The sequence below is a fragment of the Tarenaya hassleriana genome, unplaced genomic scaffold (genome assembly GCF_000463585.1).
Source record: "Tarenaya hassleriana unplaced genomic scaffold, ASM46358v1 Cleome23, whole genome shotgun sequence".
In the NCBI taxonomy this organism is placed as follows: domain Eukaryota; kingdom Viridiplantae; phylum Streptophyta; class Magnoliopsida; order Brassicales; family Cleomaceae; genus Tarenaya; species Tarenaya hassleriana.
In genome coordinates this window covers 1,871,044-1,883,488 of record NW_010965625.1, presented here as the reverse complement: position 1 = coordinate 1,883,488, position 12,445 = coordinate 1,871,044, and the positions used below count along the sequence as shown (strand labels likewise).

General features: G+C 37.3%; 3 protein-coding genes and 1 long non-coding RNA gene across 7 annotated transcripts in view; 2 read left to right on the top strand and 2 right to left on the bottom strand.

The window, feature by feature from the left end:
* Nucleotides 1-2,710, bottom strand: part of LOC104815432 (U-box domain-containing protein 52) — a 4,519-nt gene extending 1,809 nt beyond the window's left edge. The window contains exons 1-8 of the mRNA XM_019202741.1: nucleotides 2,517-2,710; nucleotides 2,255-2,334; nucleotides 2,036-2,154; nucleotides 1,556-1,764; nucleotides 1,368-1,419; nucleotides 479-1,037; nucleotides 289-390; nucleotides 10-132 (exon numbers count right to left, since the gene is read on the bottom strand). Coding sequence (XP_019058286.1) covers nucleotides 10-132; nucleotides 289-390; nucleotides 479-1,037; nucleotides 1,368-1,419; nucleotides 1,556-1,764; nucleotides 2,036-2,154; nucleotides 2,255-2,334; nucleotides 2,517-2,700 — 1,428 coding nt within the window. The 5' untranslated portion in view covers nucleotides 2,701-2,710. The remainder of the gene's footprint in view (nucleotides 1-9; nucleotides 133-288; nucleotides 391-478; nucleotides 1,038-1,367; nucleotides 1,420-1,555; nucleotides 1,765-2,035; nucleotides 2,155-2,254; nucleotides 2,335-2,516) is intronic.
* The window catches only part of LOC104815312, a 6,264-nt gene extending 3,388 nt beyond the window's left edge, over nucleotides 1-2,876 (top strand). For all 3 annotated transcript variants that reach the window (XR_002024264.1, XR_002024263.1, XR_002024262.1), the window contains 3 exons: nucleotides 433-1,000; nucleotides 2,193-2,388; nucleotides 2,494-2,876. This is a non-coding gene — a long non-coding RNA (uncharacterized LOC104815312). The remainder of the gene's footprint in view (nucleotides 1-432; nucleotides 1,001-2,192; nucleotides 2,389-2,493) is intronic.
* A 537-nt stretch (nucleotides 2,877-3,413) lies between these two features.
* LOC104815311 lies at nucleotides 3,414-6,409 on the bottom strand. Of its 2 annotated transcripts, XM_010543658.1 has the most exons (6): nucleotides 6,339-6,409; nucleotides 5,392-5,565; nucleotides 5,133-5,210; nucleotides 4,315-4,597; nucleotides 3,842-4,194; nucleotides 3,414-3,764 (listed from the first exon to the last, which is right to left on the bottom strand). In XM_010543658.1, exons 1-6 carry the CDS (start codon nucleotides 6,380-6,382, stop codon nucleotides 3,644-3,646), a joined length of 1,053 nt encoding a protein of 350 aa, XP_010541960.1. In that variant the 5' UTR covers nucleotides 6,383-6,409; the 3' UTR covers nucleotides 3,414-3,643. The 2 variants fall into 2 exon arrangements, with proteins under 2 accessions (XP_010541960.1, XP_010541961.1); XM_010543659.2 differs by lacking the exon at nucleotides 6,339-6,409 and having other exon boundaries at nucleotides 5,133-5,205; nucleotides 5,392-5,506.
* Nucleotides 6,410-7,640: 1,231 nt separating this feature from the next.
* LOC104815310 (U3 small nucleolar RNA-associated protein 21 homolog) overlaps nucleotides 7,641-12,445 on the top strand; it is an 8,367-nt gene continuing 3,562 nt past the window's right edge. The window contains exons 1-12 of the mRNA XM_010543657.1: nucleotides 7,641-7,925; nucleotides 8,019-8,046; nucleotides 8,310-8,410; nucleotides 8,706-8,909; nucleotides 9,089-9,332; nucleotides 9,732-9,907; nucleotides 10,005-10,087; nucleotides 10,408-10,480; nucleotides 11,110-11,175; nucleotides 11,396-11,438; nucleotides 11,780-11,919; nucleotides 12,366-12,431. Coding sequence (XP_010541959.1) covers nucleotides 7,800-7,925; nucleotides 8,019-8,046; nucleotides 8,310-8,410; nucleotides 8,706-8,909; nucleotides 9,089-9,332; nucleotides 9,732-9,907; nucleotides 10,005-10,087; nucleotides 10,408-10,480; nucleotides 11,110-11,175; nucleotides 11,396-11,438; nucleotides 11,780-11,919; nucleotides 12,366-12,431 — 1,350 coding nt within the window. The 5' untranslated portion in view covers nucleotides 7,641-7,799. The remainder of the gene's footprint in view (nucleotides 7,926-8,018; nucleotides 8,047-8,309; nucleotides 8,411-8,705; nucleotides 8,910-9,088; nucleotides 9,333-9,731; nucleotides 9,908-10,004; nucleotides 10,088-10,407; nucleotides 10,481-11,109; nucleotides 11,176-11,395; nucleotides 11,439-11,779; nucleotides 11,920-12,365; nucleotides 12,432-12,445) is intronic.

Sequence of the window (12,445 nt, the reverse complement as noted above, 5' to 3'; positions counted from 1 at the left end):
CCCCCCAGCCTCTATGGCTGCTCTGCACTTTGACTTCTCACTCTCAGCCAATGCTAGTGCTGCTTCTTTGGCAAGTCTTACCTCTTCTAGTTTCTGAGTCTTCTCTTCTTTCCATTGGTGTAACTCTGTAGCCTGGAAAGATACAAATCAGATTTTATGCTGGGTACAGATAAGAAGACAGTTCTGCCATGCTTTGGTTGTGAACTTCTTTTACGTTTTTTTTCTTCCTGCACAATGAAATGACCGTTTGGACTGGTAAAGAAGTTGTAAATCTTAGCAAAAGACTACCTTCTTCTTTGCAGCGACTGCTTCCTTGCAGACATTGCTGTACATGTCTGTTGTCTGCTTGAGCTCCAGTTTCAGCCTTCTCATCTCAGCTTCAACCTCATCCTGTCAGATTTTAAATTAATAAATAATCCTTCCTTATTGCAGGCCAGTACAAACTAAAAATAATGCTCTGAGCTCTGCATATCCTTACCAGGCTCTGGATTGACCATGAGACTGCCCCGCTTTCTAGCGAGCTTGACGAGAATTCTGGATATGACGAGAGATCTATTGATTGGTTTTCAGAAGTGTAGGATGCAGTGAAGCTCAACCTGTTGTCTTCGCACTCGGAGCTGGTTGAGAGCTGGGTCGGAGTTATTCCAGCTTTGCTCCATCTGTTGTCTTCATGGTCAGAGCTGGTTGAGAGTCGGGTCGGAGTGAAAACGGGTGGTTTGCCCCATCTGTTGTCTTCAATCTCAGAGCTTGTTGAGAGCCGGGTTGGAGTCAATATGGGTTTGCCGCGTTTGTTGTCTTCGAACTCAGAGCTTGTTGAGAGTCGGGTGGGAGTTAATCCCGATCTGCTCCATCTGCCTTCATCGAACTCAGAGCTGCAGTTTGAGAGCTGAATGGAAGTCAATCCAACATCCAGATTGTCAGAAAAGGCCGGAAACATCTGATCCACGCTCGGTCTTCCACTGCTCACAAATGATATGTCGGAATCCATTATTAAGGGCTGGTAAGTGCCTTCATATCCCCTTCTGCTGAATACAGACCTATTGCAGTTGGTCGTTAACTAGTTAGTCCATCAATAATCCAATTCAGCGTGGTTTAATATGTCTTGGATGGGTAGGTAGTAGCATATGGTGATAGGTGACAGCAGATGATTTACACAATGACCCACAAAGAAACTTGTAGAGATTCTCAATTCAAATGAATGGGAAGGCTGATATATACACATTGCACCACTTAGAAACTCTTTCAGACACTCATAATGTGGTTATATTATCGGTTTCACCTTTTCGGGTTGCTAATCCCATCATTGATTATGAAGTCGACAAGCATTAGAAAGGAGATACAAATGAATTAGGTTATCGGTAACACACCTGATCTCCATCTCATCCTGCATTCTTTGCGGTGCTTGTTGTCTCCTATCAGCTGCCATATGAAAATAACTTAGATCATGTAGCAATGTAAACCCTTTATTATTATTTTTTTTGTCTCTTTTGCTTTTACCGGTGAAGGTAATGGCACAAGTTGGAAACTAAATCCCGATAATGTCAAAGAACCGAACCTCTAGCATTAGTGTAAGGCTTGGGGTAGCCAATGTCGGCCCTGTTTCTAGGCTGAGTCTGTAATTGTTGTTGTGGTACTAGGGGTCTCGGAGGTGAACATGTAGCTGGTCTTGCTGACGAGATTTTCCCTCTAGAAATTACATATACTGTACAGAAATTTGGTGCCCCTTTCATGACTGAGCTTGGGACATCTGGTGCTTTAAACCTCCTGTCAAAGGGAACATAATGCAGTTTGGGTTATATATAGTCTTTTAGATTATTGTCATCAGAGCATTTCTCTGTATAAAACCTCAGGAAGGACCAAATATGGCTTATTCTTGTGACTTTTTTTCCATTCCTTTTGGTTAGGAAACATAATTTTCCAAACTACCTTTTAGTTTTCACGATTGACCATGTTTGAGAGGCAGTTTCGAGAAAAGAAATATTACATTTTTTCTCTTAGCTCAATCTGGAAAACTAGTTAGCTTTTGAAAAACTACCTTAATAGATTGGTCTTAGATGCACCGAGTACTAGAGTTTCAATCGTGTTCTCAGTCACGTAGTTGATTAAACCTTTAGATGCATCGACGTCGTCCAAGATGACGTCTTCGCAGTTTATCTGTTTCAGGAAAAATTAACCCTCAAATCATTCTGCAGAAACAAAGAGAGCAGGAAGTGAAGATATGGTGGTAAGAAGCAAGATGGAGCGAAAAACCCACATCCTTTCGGGCGCAAAAGCAGCGGAATGGAAGAAACAAATCCTTCACGTCGTCCCCATGCTTAGCACTAGGTGTGGATCCTGCAAAAACAAACAAACAAACAGAACATTACAGATCAGACAACCTCTTAAAAGGTACACAGATTCTCTCGATGAAGTTCATTTTTAGGGCGGGATCTCCCTAAACAAATCGGTACAGCATATTTTGATGATTTGAACTAAACACCATTTCTGAAACAGAGGTTTTCGCTGTGGTCATTTACCCGAGAAGGGAGGAGTAGGAACGTGTTTGACTCTGACATGAACAAGAGTAAGGGTCTGGGCTCGGGTTATAAGGTTATCGATCGCCCATTTCAAAGCGTTTTGGCTTCCTTTGTCTCGATCAATCGCTACTGCGATGCCTTCTTCTCTTCTCTCTGTGTTCTTTCTCACCATTTCTCTCTTCATAGCCTTCTCCCAATGTTTCTTCTTCTTCTTCTTCTTCCCCTTCCTCTCTTCTTGAAGTGGTTCTTGTCTGGTTTTTTCTTTTTCTTCCTTTCCACTGGCTTTCTGTCTAATGGAGTTGGTGTGTATATATTAACATGCTTCGTTGGGGTTTGAATGCAAGCGTTGAAATCTGCTAATATTAGCAAAACCATTACACAACTTGAGAGTTATTCTCTTTTGACTCTGACCTGTTTTTTTTTTGTCTCCTGTCTTCTGTCATGTTTTTGTGTTTTTTTTAGTCATCCACAGCTATATCCTTTTTCCCTGCCCGGTTCTATAATGGTTAACATTTCGGGTTTCGGTGTTGGTTTGGGTTCGGGTTTGAATTCAATTCGAGACGAATTTGGTTTGGTTGTTTTCGGCTTTAGTTTTTCTGTGTTAGAATATTCGATTTTGTTTTCCAAATTCGGTTCTTATCGAGAAAAATATTTATTTTCTAAATAATTCTCGGTTTTTTGGTTATTTTAAATCTTCGGTTCGGTTTTTTGTTTTAAAAAAATCATATTTATATATCAAATTCAATGTTGATTCAGATTTCTGTCTTTGACCACAGTTTTTTGTTTTTTTCCATGGCATCTTTGACTGCAGTTACACAAGTTTAGTTACAACTTCCTGTAAATAAACATCTGGAGAAATTCTGTTATTAGTTATATATTATTTCATGTAAAATCAAGTTACGAAAATTGTTTATTCAATAGTTCGGAACCTCGTAGGAGAGATTCTCTTATTGTTTTACTTTTACCACAAAAGATGAGGATACAAACATTTTTCAGCCACTTCTCCCTACTTTGAGGAAGATTCAAAATCACATATCCCTCAACATTGTGCTTGTTTTTCAGAGTAACTCTTTTTTTCTTTCCTTTTCGAGTTCACGATTTCGAGTAGAATCTTGGCGATAACTGTCTCACGTTCTGCGGTTAGGGAGCGGTTGAACAGCCGCGAGAGGGTTCACCTGGTAAGAAAACGCGAGCTGCCAGAAATCTAATAACGCTTTTTTCATCGATCCCATTTTTCTACCGAGCGCCCTGAACCGAGAGAATAAAAATAACGAGTTATTCAGTGCATGACTCGATGAGAATTGCTTACAGAAAGACGATTTTACCTCATCAGAGCGACCCGTTTCCTCCTCAGAGCATAACAGATGATGAAGACGACAAGGGTTATGGTGATTTTTCCCTTGGATATTGTCAACTGGGTATTGCCAAGATTGAGGTTTAGAGGTCGAGATGACCAAAGAGATGGTTTGTGTTGCTTCGAGAGCTTGAGGAGTGTGTAAATGTCGTTCTTCCCTTCATTTGGAAGGCGTTTTTTGTTCTCTGCGTCACAAGATTCCTTGGACGCAACTGGATCTTCCACAAAAGAGCTAGCCTCTTGCTTAGCTTGCAACAATGGTGAGCCTTGTGAAATGTTTGTGGTCTTGAGGGATAACAAAGAATGCAATCTTCTGGAAAGCTCCTGAAACAGATGGTTGAAGAAAATATGTTACTTCAGAACTGATTATCCGAGTTAACAGAGAAGTTTGGAACCGAGCTGTTACATTGTAACGAGGAATGAACATGGTGTGACATCAGTTACCTGTCTTCTTTCCTCGGGCAGTGCAGCTTTCTCGAGCCATGAGATGGCTAGGTCCACATCTTCTGAAATCTTTCCAAGAACAGTCAAGGTATACAGCTCAACAACTTCCATATAGTCATTGACGTCCAAGAATATTTTCCCATCAAATCCTTTAACGAAGCTTGTGCTTGCATCAGCATCGTTAAGGATATAGTGCCCATCCTCGTAAACCCATTTGCTAAGGAACTCCTCAAGCATTTCCCGTATTCCTGAGTGCGAACTACTTGCGATTTGAAGACATATGCTGATAGACAACAAGAGGATACCACCCGCCAACAAAGTTCAGTGATCTATAGTAACTTAGTAAGGTGTAACCATGTAATCGTATAAGAAAATGAAATGCAGTAACCAGCTCGAGGATTAGACATAAATTGCGGTATGTGGCAGATCCGAAGACCCACCCGAGTTATACAATAAGGCTCACATTGAAGTTTAGCTTGAAAAAAATATTTTACATCTACTCCACCTGTAAGGTACTGGAATCAAAATTCATGTAACTTCCAATATGGTGAAGTTTGACAGATAAATCCTGTTTGTTTCTGGATGTCAATGTATGGAATGAGGAACCTGCTATACAGAAGTGAACAGAAGTTGTTTTGAGTTTAATTTCCTTATCTTGCTCTACCACTTTAGTCTCTTACAGCTTGTTACAATCATAGTTATTCCTACTTTTGAGAACTGTTCAAACCCTATACTGCTCACATAGAGGTAAAAACCAAGATCTCAGCTTTGCATTCATTAAAGCTGATATGAGATGGAAAAAACAGAACAAGCTATACCCAGTGAGAAGCACTTGAGCAGGAATAGTTGCAACAGCACCAAACGCATCTCTCAACTCGTTCACAATCTCCTCTGTCCTGCGTGAAAATGGAATTTGTTGTGAAAAGATATCACATAATCAAGTCGTAAAAAATCAGTAACTATAACAAGCACACTCAACTCTAAAGTGTCTCCCAACATCTAAACAGTAGTCCATGAAACAATATGTACAAAGTAAATCGTTCTCCTGTAAATCCGAAATGAAATGCTCGTGAATACCTGCCGAGTCCATGCAAAGATTGAACGAAAACCATGCCAGCAGACGTCAACATGTCATGCAACTGGCTTTCAACAATAGCTCCCTTGGATACCGCTTGAATGTTGTCATACATCCGTTTAAGAATGGAGGAAGAAGACGATGCGGCCTCTTCATACATAGAGCATACAAGGTAGCTACGCATAGTCGAGACAAAAGAAACAAAGGGATCATCGAAGTCAACACTCCAAGAAGTTCATTCCAGAATTAAAAAGAAAACTAAAACTCAAGACTTTACACTGGTTCGAATTCTAAGACCTTTCTCCAGGTTTAACATACAATACCCTGCTCTAAATGAGGATAACTTATGCGTTTTCAGCACATTTGGATACAGAGAAGAAAATATCCTACACATAAGCAACAGCTTTACATACAGAAACACAAAAATCTCAGATTTTTATACATTAAACCTGTGATCTTGCAAATAAAACACTGTAGTGTATTGTCTAAAAGCTTCAAAGAAGAATCTTTAATCGACACTGAAACCAAACCAACTGAGCTAAGTGCCCTGTAAAAAGAAAGTCCTTCATCCTTGTTGTGTACTTTTTTTTAGCAGAATCTGGAAATTTTCGAGGAAGCCCAAAATAATTACTCGCGTTTCAAGAACAGATAATAAAGCCGAGAGACTGAATTGAGTATTTTTTTTTTCTCGGGAAAATTCCTCAATCAAAACAGCCAACCACGGAGATTTGCTATCGCAATTTTCCTTCTACCCATCAACCGGAAATCAACATGGAAACTAATTACAAAGAAAGGATCGGAGAAATCATGGAAGATTCTGGGCGATTTCTACAAAATTTTCCTCCTACCCAAATGCATAATCAAGTTTAGTATTGCAGCAAACGCAATCAGCTGGTTTAAGGGAAAGAAAAAAGCAGATGAAAGACAAAAAAAAAATTCTCAGAAGCACCTCTCAGAGAGTTCGATTTCTTCCCAAAGAGCAGCGTCCCCCATTGCTAAGGCAAAAAAAAAAATGTGCAAACTCAATGCAGAGATAGCTTCCCCCTCTCTCTGCTATTTTATTTCCTGAATGATGAACTACACGCTGTTCCATTATTGGTCTCGTATTTAAAACGACACAGTGTTCGATAAGTTAACTAATAAACATCGTGTAGTTGAGCTCTTCGAGGCTTGTGGGTAGGGTTCAGTTCGATTTATTCATCAATTACGGTTAATTCGGATTTAATTATTTCGGATTTTAAAAATTGACCAAATGGTTATTTAAGATTAGTTGATTTTATTCGGTACAATTACGATGCATTTCCATTTCAGTTATGTTTAATTAAAATTATAACTAATTAATAACAAAATCTAAATTGGGTTCATTAATAGTAAATTAACCAAATTACAAAGTAAAAAATATATAAAATGTCAGTATCTATTTATATACTAGAGTTACAAAACATTATGTTAATGATTTTTTATCTATTTTGATATAACACATTTTGTATATTAATAAGTAATACAACTCTTTTTCTCATATTTTGTGTATATGTTTCACATTTGACATTTAAATATTGAAATGATTGAATGCAAACTTTTTATACATTCAAATTCTTTGGTTTTGCCTACTGTTATTTTTTTCTTCTCTGTATCCAACATTTTAATGGTAGATGAGGGAGATTATGTGTATAGATTATCAATGTAAAATCTAGGTTTCAAATAATTCATAGTTAGGTTTTTCTCATAATACATATTTAAGGTTTTTATAAAAAAAAAATAGAATGTAATTTGAAAGTTAGAGAAAATTAGATGTGTTGACATTATAAACTCAAATTTAAAATCTATTTTAATTAAAGTTAACAAATTGAAAAATTTATAAAGATTATAATTTTTTTTTTCAGAAAATTGTGATTTTTGGCTTTATGAAGAACAATGGTTTGAATTGGATGTATTTTAAAAATTTAAGGTGTTAAATGAGAAGAGATTTTCTGAAGAAAAAAAAACTGATAATAAATTTTTTAAAATTCGATTTTTTAAAAAATCCGGAAATCTATTTTATGAAAATAAAATCAACTAAAAATCAAAAGTTACAATTTTTTTAAATTTATAAACTTATAAAATCTAAAAATCAAAAGTCAAAAATCAAAAAGCAAAAATAAAAAACTAAAGCATTTTGAGGTTTTGGAAATTTTCCGTAATGATGATGATAATAATAATAAGATTAATAACTTTTAATTAGGGTTGTTGTTGTTGAAAACAAAAAGAGGTTTGTCTCGAGGAGGTTTCGTTTGTCTCCCCTCAGCCTCCTCCTCTCTCTCATATCTTCCTAAAACCCTAAAGCTAAATCCCTAAACCTAAATTGTATCCCTTTTTTTCATCTCCTTCTTCTCTTTCTAAAACCCTAAACTTGCTTTCATCAAGGAAAAAGATGGGGATTTTCGAACCCTTTAGAGCTATTGGGTATATAACGAGCAAAGTTCCGTTCTCCATACAGCGATTGGGGACGGAGACCTTCGTGACTGTTAGCGTCGGCAAAGCTTTTCAGATATACAATGTAAGGATGGCTTTTTCTTGTCTTCAACTATTTTGGGTTTTCGTGTTTTTGGTTTGCTTTGTTTAATTTCATTGCTTTTTTGTTTGCTTTCAGTGTGCCAAGCTGAATTTAGTCATCATCGGTAAGTTTTTGTTCTTCTGGAATCTAATGTTTGTTTTAAAAAAGGTTTGAGCTTTTGAATTTTGGGTTTCTCGTATTGCGGAATCATGATATGCAACAGGGTACTAAATTTACTTGTTTAGAGTATCACATGCTAACATTAGGTTTTCTGCGTTTAGGATCAAGTTTAGTTCGATGTTCAGATGATGGTTTAGTTCGATGTTGTTTCATCGTTTGAATTTAGGTCAATTGTCGGTATCATGTTTGTTGTTATCTGTACTGAAGGTCCTCAGCTCCCCAAGAAAATAAGAGCTCTGGCTTCTTTCCGTGATTACACGTTTGCTGCGTTTGGAAATGAGATCGCCGTCTTCAAGCGTGCTCATCAGGTACACCCTTGTAAAGCTGGATTTTTAGTTGTGTGATTCCTGAAACTTAATCGGAACAAAATCGCGTCTGTGATTTACTTTCTGTTGTTTTGGGACTTCGTCTCACCTGCAACATTGGAGGGTGCAGTGTTGATAAGTATAGGTCATGGCTTTTGATTTTTCGAAATTCTAGAAAAATCTTAATGCATTAATGCTTGCCTTGTTTAAGCCCCTGGCCTGGTTAGGAATAGTTAGTCTTTCATTCTGACTATGGCTTGCAGTTTTCATAGTCGGAGTTCTTGGGATCTTCTGGCAGGTAGCAACTTGGAGCAGACATGTTGCAAAGGTTGACTTGTTACTGTTGTTTGGAGAACACATCCTTAGTCTCGACGTAGAAGGAAATATGTTTATATGGGCATTCAAAGGAATTGAAGAAAATCTAGCTCCAATTGGGCATGTCAAGCTTGGTGCAAACTTTACCCCTAGTTGTATTGTTCATCCAGATACCTATTTAAACAAGGTGAGTCCTCCTACTTGATCTCTAAGATAACCCTGTCATATCTGTTATGGGATTTTTTTTTATATTGTTTTTAACTTCTCTCCTGTTTCCTTTCTTAAGCTTCTCTACTTGCATACTCTTTGTGTTCGTCATCATATATCATCTCCGCATCTTTCTCTTATTTGGAATTGTGTGTATAGGTTCTTATAGGGAGCGAAGAGGGTTCTCTGCAACTGTGGAACATAAATACTAAGAAAATTGTGTATGAGTTTAAGGGATGGAATTCAGCTGTCTGTAGTTGTGTTTCATCCCCTGCCCTAGATGTCGTTGCCATTGGTTGTGCGGACGGAAAGATTCATGTTCATAATATCAAAATGGATGAAGAGGTTGTCACATTTGAGCACTCCTCAAGAGGTGCTGTCACTGCTTTGTCTTTCAGTACAGGTAAACACTAAGGTCTTGTAACTATTATATCAAATGTAGGAGCGCTTTTTATCATCAGTTGACTGTTAGTTCTGGGTAGTTTGGAGTTTTATCAGTTGTGACTTCCTGTTTTCCTGCAAGTGTAATAATATCAAATAGGGTCGCACCATTGCAGTTTGTTGGAGTTAACAGTTGCTCGATATACCATGTTATTTTTACAATTTCATGTTTTACAATTAATACATTAAGCAGATCAGATGTTGTCTGCTCAATCATAAGTGTAGGAAGCTAGTGGATTGTCCAGCCATTTCCTTGTTTTGTAAGATTACAATTGGTTGTTGGTCATTCTGGTCTCTTATAGCTAATGAGAGTTGTGTAGTTTTGTGTTCTTATGTATGTTTGTTTCTTCTGTTGTGTTAGATGGGCAGCCCCTCCTAGCATCAGGGGGTTCATTTGGTGTCATAAGTATATGGAATCTGAAGAAAAGGAGGCTTCAGTCTGTCATTAGGGATGCTCATGACAGTTCAATAATTTCATTGCACTTTTTTGCAAATGAACCTGTCCTAATGAGTGCATCAGCGGATAACTCAGTTAAGGTAATATTATACACCTCTCATATTTTTTACCTCCCAAACTTTTTATGTGCCCACTTGCCCAAGTGCTTGGTTTTTCTAATGTTTCCTACTTTTACAGATGTGGATTTTTGACACCAATGATGGTGATCCTCGTCTTTTACGCTTTCGCAGTGGGCATAGTGCCCCTCCGCTTTGTATCAGGTAGTTAACTTCGACTTCCCTACCTTTAAATGATCTCGATTATATATTTCAAGTTGTTTTCCTCCATTATCCCATAGACCTTATGATTGCTTCTTGGTTTCGAAACATTGTTTATTCATCATTGGAGTAACTAACTAATACCTTTCAATCTGGTGATTTTTTTTTTATAATTTCAACTTGTTGATAAATTTCTGCCATTCCTCATATCTCTAAAGTGATGAATGATTGTGTTCTTCTAAAGAGTGCTTTTATGGTGGACTTCAACAAAGGCGTGTCATGGGTGTGTCTCATAATCATTTTCTGATTTCTCCTTGTTCTAGATTTTACTCCAACGGGCGACACATTTTGTCTGCTGGCCAGGATCGTGCCTTCCGCCTATTCTCCATCGTCCAGGTTAGACAAATTTGGAAACATTCCTCTGTTGGGACTAATGAGCACCCATGTAGATAAAGCAAATAGCAAAAATATATGTAGTAATCACATGTACAGCCTTTTACTGGTCTACAATGAACGAATTCTAAAGAGATCAACTATTGATTTTGCCACCCCACAATCCTGAAGATAGGAAAGGGGTTCCCCTTGAGCATATGTATGTTTGTTTTAATTGGTAAATGCAAAAGATTTTAGAATTATGCAATGATGAATAGGTTGTTTTAGTTGATCAAAGCAATTAATTAATCATAGTTTTCCTCTTGTATTAGGTTCGTTTAAAAAGTATATTTTTTTTTTCAACTTATTAATATTTTTCTGTTTCCCCTGGACCTTGGACAAAGCTACTTTGGTGGAGAACTATTTTTGTTACTTGCTTTACCATTTTTCTTTTCCTACCAATTCTTTCTTGGTGCATGTCTTTCTCATATTTTTAAGGGCAGAAACAGATAATACTGTTTTATTGTCTATGATTGGATTGTTTTTCTTTAGTGTCAAGTAGACTTGCCTTTCAACTTATGGTTTTGAATGGCCCCCAATAGGTGTTTTTATAAGATGATGACTGAGTTTACTTCCACTAATTGAGTTATCAGGAGCAACAAAGCAGAGAGCTTTCTCAAAGACACATATCCAAACGAGCCAAAAAACTCCGATTAAAGGTATACCTTGAGGCTTTCCCTGGTAGACATTTCTAAAGTTTTTCATGGTCATTTCGTGTTCTGGATGGATTTGTGTCAGTTGACCTTATCATCTGGTGCATATTGAGCTGCTTTTTTTCTCACTGTTTCCAAGTTTGATAGAACGCTACATGTGTTATTTGATGTTTTGGAAATTGGACGTAATAACTTTTGCTTTCATTCTTTTTTATGGACCGTGCAGGAGGAAGAGCTGAAATTGAAGCCTGTTATTGCATTCGATTGTGGTACTTTAATTATCTGTTGCGGTCTATTACTTATTTGTAGATGTTCTTTTATAGTTCTCTAATCCTCGAATCATATTTGCAATGACATGATGTTTGAACTATTGAACACTTAACTAATTAATCTCCAGACAGATCTATGGTCTTTAATTTGGGTTGGCAAAAAGTGTAAACTACTTTTTCTGTTGATTTCCTTCTAAATTATCTTGGCCCTTTGTAATATCTAGTGAAGCTATAATCTCTTTTAACTTGCATCTTGAAGAAAAGAAAGTTGATTCTCCTGTGACTTGTGTTTTTTTCTTTGAGATATCTCTTAATGTGTTTTTTTATCTACAAAAATGCAGCTGAAATTAGGGAGCGTGATTGGTGTAATGTGGTTACATGCCACATGGATTCAGCAGCAGCGTATGTCTGGAGACTTCAGAACTTTGTTCTTGGAGAGCATATCCTCAAACCATGCCCTGAAAATCCAACACCGGTCAAGGTTAGAAATGGAACTGAATGTCTTACTTGCTCCTGACTTGTTACATGCAATTACCTAGAGAAAACTAGGCTTTTTGTCTTGATAGGTGTGGTACCTTTGTTAATTGTCACAATCTGGTTTTTGGAATAATGACCCCTCGATCGATGGGTTAACTAGGACTATTGTTTGCCTGTCACACATAATTGAGTTCCTTGGAAACAGATGGAATCATTGGCAGTTCCTAGATTAAAGAATACAACTGAATTATATCTTTGAAATATGTTCAAATAGATGTACAAATTTCATGCAATTCTTTGCAATAACCTAAATCGTGGATCCTTTCAGTGTTGTGGTTCAAGGACCCTTGGTATCTTAGGGGTAAATAGAAATCTCCTTTTAGAAATACTAGAATTTTCACTTTCTGTCTTTCAAACTTAAATTGGTGTTATGTATTGTCAATCTGATAGGCTTGTGCAATTAGTGCCTGTGGCAATTTCGCTATTCTCGGGACAGCAGGTGGCTGGATTGAGCGGGTCAACCTTCAATC